The sequence below is a fragment of the Lactuca sativa genome, chromosome 5, assembly GCF_002870075.4.
Source record: "Lactuca sativa cultivar Salinas chromosome 5, Lsat_Salinas_v11, whole genome shotgun sequence".
In the NCBI taxonomy this organism is placed as follows: domain Eukaryota; kingdom Viridiplantae; phylum Streptophyta; class Magnoliopsida; order Asterales; family Asteraceae; genus Lactuca; species Lactuca sativa.
In genome coordinates, this window is record NC_056627.2 from 371,609,858 (window position 1) to 371,618,206 (window position 8,349).

Here is an 8,349-nt window from a genome sequence, read left to right on the forward strand (position 1 = left end):
GGGCTTTTGATATTCTACTTTTACCTTGGCGCAAGTCAAACACTTTCCCACAAAGGTAGCAACTTCTGCTTTCATGTTCGGCCACCAATAAAGTTGTTTGAGATCCATATACATTTTATCTGAACCTGGGTGAATGGAGTATCTTGTCTTGTGAGCTTCGTTCATGACAACCTCTCTGTAGCCACCATACTTCGAGGTCCAGATACGATCCATGAAATAGTACACTCCGTCTCCCTTGACCTCTAAGTTCTTTTCCATTCCTCGCAAGGCTTCATCTGACATGTTCTCTGGTTTTAAGGCTTCCAGCTGAGCCTCTCGGATTTGTGTGGATAATCGGGAATGGATGGTCATCGTCAATGCCTTCATTCTACGACCTGAATACTCCTTGAGGCTGAGGGCATCTGCTACCACATTGGCCTTACCGGGATGGTAGCGTAGTTCGCACTCGTAATCACTGAGTAGCTCTACCCATCGTCGCTGTCTGATGTTTAACTCCTTCTGATCAAAGATATGATGCAAGCTCTTATGGTCGATGAAGATAGTGCACTTGGTTCCGTAAAGATAGTGTCTCCAGATCTTTAATGCAAAGACCACTGCACCCAACTCTAGATCGTGAGTTGTGTAATTGACTTCGTGTGTTTTCAACTGCCTCAAGGCATAGGCAATAACCTTTCCCCTGCATGGGCACACAGCCTAGGCCCTGATTGGATGCATCACCGTAGACAACGAAGTCTTCTGTCCCCTCGGGTAGAGACAAGACAGGTGTGTTGCATAGGGCCTGCTTCGATGTTTGAAATGCAGTGTCTTGCTTGACTCCCCAACTAAAGGTTACACCTTTCTGTGTCAGGGTGGCTAAAGGCTTAGCGATTTTGGAAAAGTTTTGGATAAACCTGCGATAGTAGCCAGCGAGACCCAATAATTGGCGGATTTCTGTGGGTGTCTTTGGTGTTGACCAATTCTCAATCGCTTTGATCTTGGAAGGATCCACGTGTATGCCTTCCTCACTAACCACATGACCAAGGAAAGTTAGTTTCCTAATGCAAAACTCACACTTTGAGAATTTCGCATATAGTTTCTCTGCCCTTAGTGTTTCTAGCACTAGTCTCAAGTGTTGTTTATGATCATCTTCGCTCCGTGAATAGACAAGTATGTCGTCAATGAACACGATCACGAACTTGTCTAGGAAAGGGCGGCACACCCAATTCATCAGGTCCATGAATACTGTCGGCGTGTTCGTTAGACCAAAGGGCATTACTACAAACTCGTAGTGTCCGTAGCGAGTTCGGAATGCTGTCTTGGGGCACATCATTCTCGTGAACCCGCAACTGATGATACCCTGACCTTAGATCTATCTTCGAAATGTAACTGGCTCCTTGAAGTTGATCAAATAGGTCATCGATTCTGGGTAGGGGATAACGGTTCTTGACAGTAAGCTTGTTCATTTCACGATAATCTATGCACATCCGAAAGGATCCATCCTTCTTTTTCATGAATAGAATCGGGGCTCCCCAAGGTGAGAAACTCGGTCTGATGAATCCTTTGTTGAGTAGCTCATTGAGCTGGCTAGATAATTCTTGCATTTCAATTGGTGCTAAACGATATGGGGACTTAGCTACAGGGGTAGCTCCGGGGATTAAGTCGATACGAAACTCAACTTGGCGCTCGGGAGGGATTCCGGGAAGATATTCAGGGAAGACATCTGGAAAGATGCAGACTTCAGGGATGCTCTCGAGGTCTTTAACTTCCTGTTTCTCATTAACAACATGAGCTCGGAACGCATGGCATTCCTTTCTCAGATACTTTTGGGCTTTGATGCATGAAATGATACGAAGGTTCGAGCTGAGTTTATTGCCATAGATCATGAGGGTTTCACCAGATGGAAAATTAAGATGAATGGCTTTTTCATAACAAAGAATAACTGCATGATTGGGGCTCAACCAATCCATGCCAATGATGACATCGAAGGTTTCAATGGAGACTGGCATAAGGTCGATGGGAAAGGAATGATTGTCTAGAGTAAGGGTACAGCCTATAAATATGTCGTTAGTGCTCTCTTTCTTTTCGTTATCCATCTCGACGATGAATTTTTCGGTTAAATTTTGAGATTTACAGTTGATTATATGTTTGAATGCATGACTAACAAAACTCCTCTCCATACCCGAATCAAAAAGAATGCAAGCATAAGAGTTATCAAGGAGGAACGTACCCGTAACAACAGTAGGATCAGCGATCGCTTCCTCCTGGCCCATCACCAGCACCCTTCCTATATTGCCGCCCGTTGCCATCTTGGGGCAGTTTCTTTTGAAGTGTCCAACTTCCCCACATCCATAACAGGCTTGGCTGGCACCCGCTCTAGGAGTCAGATTAGTTAGTTGGACTGGTGCCCTGCAGTATCGGGTCGTGTGTCCCTTCCTTCCATAGTTTTTGCAGTTCAAATCACGGTAGGGTCCGTAATGATGAAAGGTACACTTGTTGCACAGAGGTAGTTTCTCTGAGTAACCACCGGTATGAGCTTGGGTGGTTGGAGCAGCAGTTGAAGCAACAGTAGGAGTAGTAGCAGTGTGGACTGCCACTGTTTGTTGCTTCTTAGAGGGCTCTTAAGGAGACTGGCCCTTGCGTTTGTTCCAAAATTTCTTCTTCTTCTCACCACTCTCCTTTTGTCACTCGGCGACCACTCATGCCTCATCCAGATCGAGTCCATGATCGATCAGAGTCTTTGCCAGATCCTTGGCGCTTTCAAATTTAGTCGGTCTAGCAGCCAATACATTTCCTTTGGTTGGTTGTGTCAGTCCCCAAATGTACCTCTCGATTTTCTTGGTTTCCGGGGTGACCATTCCCGGATAGAGGAGAGCAAGATCACAAAATCTAGCGGTATAGGCAGCGATGTCAGAACCCTTCATCTTCAAATTCCAGAGTTCGTGCTGCAACTTTTGCACTTCACCCCTCGGGCAGTATTCCGCAAGCATGAGTTCCTTCAGTCTTTCCCAACCCATGGCATTAGCCACTAGCAGGGTTAGGATTTTGACTTGAACATTCCACCAGGTCAAAGCTCTATCGGTGAAGGTGCAGGCGGCGAATTTCACCTTGTTGGCTTCGGAACAGACGCAAATTTCGAAGATGGATTCGATCTTCTCGAACTATCAATTCAAGGCAATAACACCTCCATTTCCGTCGAAGGACTTGGGTTTTGCGGTCATGAAGTCATTGTAGGAACACTCCTTTTGATGTCCCTGACTTCCGTCTTGCCGTCGGGGGTTAGTTCCACCTCCATCGCCACCAGAGTTCACTTGTTCCATTGTTGTGGTTACAGCGGCGGTAACTGCTGCCTAGAACATGGCATGATCGAATTGTGGAGGTGGCGGTATCGGGGTGTTGTTGTTCCTTCTGATGGGTCTTCGTCTGAAAACGTTAAATAACGTTATTTTTTGTTTTTTTTCTTATTAAACCATTTTACTTTGAAAAAACCTACTTGACTATAGCAATGAAAATTACAAACATTGTTGATACTTTTTAGATTTTCTAATTTGAGACCTTTTTAGGGTTAAATCCAAGAAATAAACAACATAATTTAAAAATGAATGAAAGTGTGTTGCTATTATTGTCCCTATGGTTTTAATTATTAAAGTGTTTGAATGTAAATTTTGGTGCAGTTTGTGGTGTAATCTCGAGTTGTTCTTATTTTGCCGGTTCAAGCCTTTGATATAATGAAACACGAGAGGCCGATAACTATGCTAGTCAGTGAGACTACAACCATAACTGTTGATGCAACAACCACAATAGCAACAGAAACTTCCAAAGAGTACACATTATAGCGATAAACTTCCGAAATGGCAATGAACTTCGAATAAAACCCCAAAGATGGTAGCAGCTAACAAGCTTATGGGAGGGAAATTAAAAGCGACACAAAAAATCACCTAATTATAAGTATTGAACTTTGAGCAACCCACCAACGCTAGCAATGGATTTTAGTAAATCCTCTAGAGATCGCAATGAATTTCTTTAAACAGCCTACCATCAATAGCACTAAACTTTAGGAAATCCCCTACCAACATTAAGAAATTAATTTGTTTAACAATATACTTTTAACAATATTTTTGAAGGCATTATCGTTTGCAAAAGGTTCTTTACATTAAATTCATTTCTTTTTTGTTAAAGCTTGGTTATATATATGAAATTAAGAAAAATGGGATCACAAATAGCTAGGAGTAGGGATGAGCAAAAGAACCGACCCGGGAACCAAAGTCGGCCGAAATTAAGAACCGAACCGGACAGCCGGTTCTACTGGTTCCGGTGCTACCGGTTCTTGCTTAGTCTTCAATGTTGGAACCAGTCATCGAGAAATAGCAACATACGGTTCCGGTTTTTGTCGGTTCTATCGGGTCTGGTTCCTACTGGGTCTCGGTTCTAAAAATCCACAAGAATATCGTCCCGGTTCCAACCCGATCGGTTCCATCGGGTTTCCATACCGGTTCTGGCTAGTTCCCCGGTCCAAATGCTCATCCATAGCTAGGAGTTACAGAACATAGAAGTACATACATAAATTACTTATTTCCTGTTTTCCTAATTTATACATAGGAATAAGAATAATTCAAATTGGTGAAGATTTATGAGTTATATCAAGGAAATAAAAGACAACCGATAATATCAATGAAATCACAAACTTTAATGAATATTAGATCCCACACAAAATATTGTTGGTTAACGAATAAACTTCTAGGACCATATTTAAAAAAACTAAATACAATCTAAAAGAATAACGAGATGGCAATGTCAAGCTAATTAAAAAAAAATTTAAAACATTAATCTACTTGAATCTAACATTATTTTCTTAAAATTGTAATTATATGTTAAAATAAAAAACAAAAAAGAGTAATATATATATATATATATATATATATATATATATATATATATATATATATATATATATAATTGTTATTTATATAAAATTAGGCACTTCTACATTTAATTTAGGGAAATCTGCGAAAAAGTCCCAAAATTTTGGCTCAGTTTATGATTTAGTCCTAAATTAAATTTCACTTATGAAAAAGGCAAAATTACCGGCTATTACACTCAGTTTAGCCCTAGGAACCGGTAATCCTTATAATAGTCGGTTACCCCAGCTGGCTCATCCTTATCACCCTTCGCTAACCTCCCTGTCATCTACTCCTCCTCTGTAAAAATCCTTTCTTACCCTCCATCGAAGCAAAATGTTACCTGAGAAGAATCAAAGGTAAGAAAATCCACGTGGTCCTCCAATATCTTGTTCCCTTATAATATTTGATTAATTTTTGTTTTGTAGTGATAATGGAGACAATAGATGACTTCGATACCATTGACGTGGAATTGGATGAGTTTTTCAAACACAAACAAAGAAGTCGATGCAAATATGAGTTCCTAAATACTGTCACAGACGAAGCGCTTGACGAATGCACCATACCTGAGATAAACCTAAATGATTTGGAAGGAATGTCGGAAGATGAAGCACCACAGGAGAAGCAGAGTGATAGTGAAGGTGACGATGAAGACAAATTGCAATTTCAATATTCAACCCATGATTCGAAGGTGAAATGGAACAATATGAAGCCAGTTCTTGGAGAGAGGTATGAATCACCACACCAACTAAAGCTTTGTTTGAAAAACTACTCTATAAGTAGGGGTTATCCAATTAGGTTCAAGAAATGTGATAGCGTAAGGCTCGTGGCTGTATGTGCAAGTGACCTTGAGAAATTTCAATGTCCCTTTGTTGTAAGGGCATCATGGATGAGCACTAAAAGATCATTCCAAATCAAAAAAATGGTTGAGCAACATACCCGTGTTAGGAATTTCCGTAGTGCTAATCTTATGGATCCCACATGGATAGCTAGGCAGTTTCTGAAGGAGATGATTAGGAAACCAAATCTGAAATTTAAGGAAATGCAAGCTATTATTCAAATCAGGTTCCATTGCAAGGTTTCATGGTCAAAATGTTACAGAGCAAAGTGTAGGGCAATTTCTTTAATAGATGGAAAGTTGAGTGATCACTATGTAAAAGTTTGGGATTATGGACATGAACTAATGAGGTCTAATCCAGGGAGTACAATTCAAATATTTGTCACTGTAAACCCTGATAACACTATTACTTTCCATAGAGTGTATACATGTTTTAAGGCTATCAAAGAAGGATGGAAAGTTGGTTGTCGAAGAGTTATAGGGCTTGATGGGAGTTTTTTGAAAGGACAATGTAAAGGTGAGCTGCTAACTGCCATAGGGAGGGATGCAAATAACCATGTGTATCCCATTGCTTGGGCAGTAGTTGAAAATGAGAACAAGCCCAACTGGCAATGGTTCTTAGAACTATTACATGATGACCTGGAATTACAAGGAGACTTGGATTTGTGTGTTATTTCTGATCAACACAAGGTAATGTTTTCAATTATCTTTTTTTTTTCATTTCATTTATACATGTATCAAGCAGTTAGTAATGAAATTTTTTAATGTAATTGATAGGATCTTTTGGAAGTTGTATGCAAATTTCAGAAAGGTCTTCAGTGGTATAGAGTTCAAGAATATGTTTTGGACAGTTGCCAAGTCAACTGTTGAAGGAGACTTCAAATTGAATATGGAGAAGATCAGAGAAGTCAATCCTGCTGCTTATCATCATTTGATGGCAAAGGAGCATAAATCTTGGTGCATGGCATTTTTTAAAGGTGGAATGGCATGAGAGGTTGTTAAAAATGGAATGGCAGAGTGTTTTAATGCCATCATACTTGATGCCAGAAAGAAGCGTTTGTTGGCCATGCTTGAGGAGATTAGACTATATATGATGGAAATGTTATTTAACATGAAGCAAGAAGCACGTAAATGGATGAATAATGTGTGTCCAGGACCTATTAAGAAAATGGATGAGTTTGCTTTTGATATCAAGTAAGTATTATAAATTTAAGACAATGTATGAGTTTAGTATTAAGACTCAATATGTATACTAATTAAAACTGTTAATGCGTTTGCAGGAGTTGGTATGTTCATCCTAGTGGTTTGAATGCTTTTGAAGTGAGAAATGGCGTCCACTCATATGGAGTGAACTTAGAGGGGATGTACTGTACATGCAGACTTTCGGAGTAATCTGGGATCCCCTGTGTCCATGCCCAAGCAACCAAAATTTACACACATTAGGATCCAACTACATTCATCAGCACAAGGTATGGTAAGGACAAGTTTTTAGCTACTTATGAGTCTAACATCCTTCCTGTTAATGACAATAATATGTGGGAACCAACACCTTACACCAAACCACTACCACCTATTGAAAGAAGGATGCCAGGAAGGCCTTGTATGAAAAGGAAAAGGCATGTCTCTGAGCATCAAGACAGGTTCTCCTAAGTCTCCTCTAAGGGTAGAACTGTCCAATGTCATAATTGTATGCAAATGGGGCACAGTAAAGTGTCTTGCAAGAGTCCCTCAGTCAAACCAACACCAAAGCCTAAGAAGAAAATAGGAAGGCCAATGTTGAATCCAGAATTGACCAATTGCACTAGACTTGGGAGAGGTGGTGGAAGAGGTGGTAGAAGAGGTGGAAGAGGTGGTGGAAGATGGTCTACCAGTGTTGAAAGAACCTGGGATTGAGACTCAATTTGTCACCCAAACAACACCTAATGTTGAAAGTCAATTTGTCACCCAAACAGCACCTACTGTTGACAGTGAACATGTACCAGAAACACAGGAAGCAGATGTTAAGATTAATGATGAAGGTGATGGTCTTGATGTTGCCATAAACCATGGAACTCCACATATTGGGACCTAAACATCCTTAGAGTATAAATATCTCAACATATGTAAAATAAACAACATATTGGTCTTTTCATAATGTCACAACCATTTATTATCAATTTAAAATATTCTTCTTTGAGCTTTCTAACACAGTTTTGATATAATTTTACATATGTTGAGATATTTATGCTCTAAGGATGTCTAGGTCCCAATATGTGCAGTTCCATGGTTTATGGCAACAAGCGACATAGACATAGCTACGATCATTTTCATTCGATTCAATATGGTACGAATGATAATTTGCTATAGCATGGCTTATGGCACTAGAATTTTTTGTTCCAAGCTTCATTTCTTCATATTAAAGCATTGATTTTTTTAATATTTTTTATATTAAGGCATTTAAGAAAAAATAAAATTTGACATATGGGTTTAAAATAAAGTTTTGAAAATTTATGAACACGTTAAATAACGTTATTTTTTGTTTTTTATTTCTTATTAAACCATTTTACTTTGAAAAAACCTACTTGACTATAGCAATGAAAATTACAAACTTTGTTGATACTTTTTAGATTTTCTAATTAGAGACCTTTTTAGGGTTAA

General features: G+C 39.5%; 1 protein-coding gene across 1 annotated transcript; it reads left to right on the forward strand.

The window, feature by feature from the left end:
• The first annotated feature begins 5,307 nt into the window (after positions 1-5,307).
• LOC128126182 (uncharacterized) lies at positions 5,308-6,703 on the forward strand. Its single transcript, XM_052763955.1, has 2 exons — positions 5,308-6,402; positions 6,503-6,703. The coding sequence occupies exons 1-2, from the start codon at positions 5,308-5,310 to the stop codon at positions 6,701-6,703; spliced, it is 1,296 nt and encodes a 431-aa protein (XP_052619915.1).
• Positions 6,704-8,349: the final 1,646 nt, after the last annotated feature.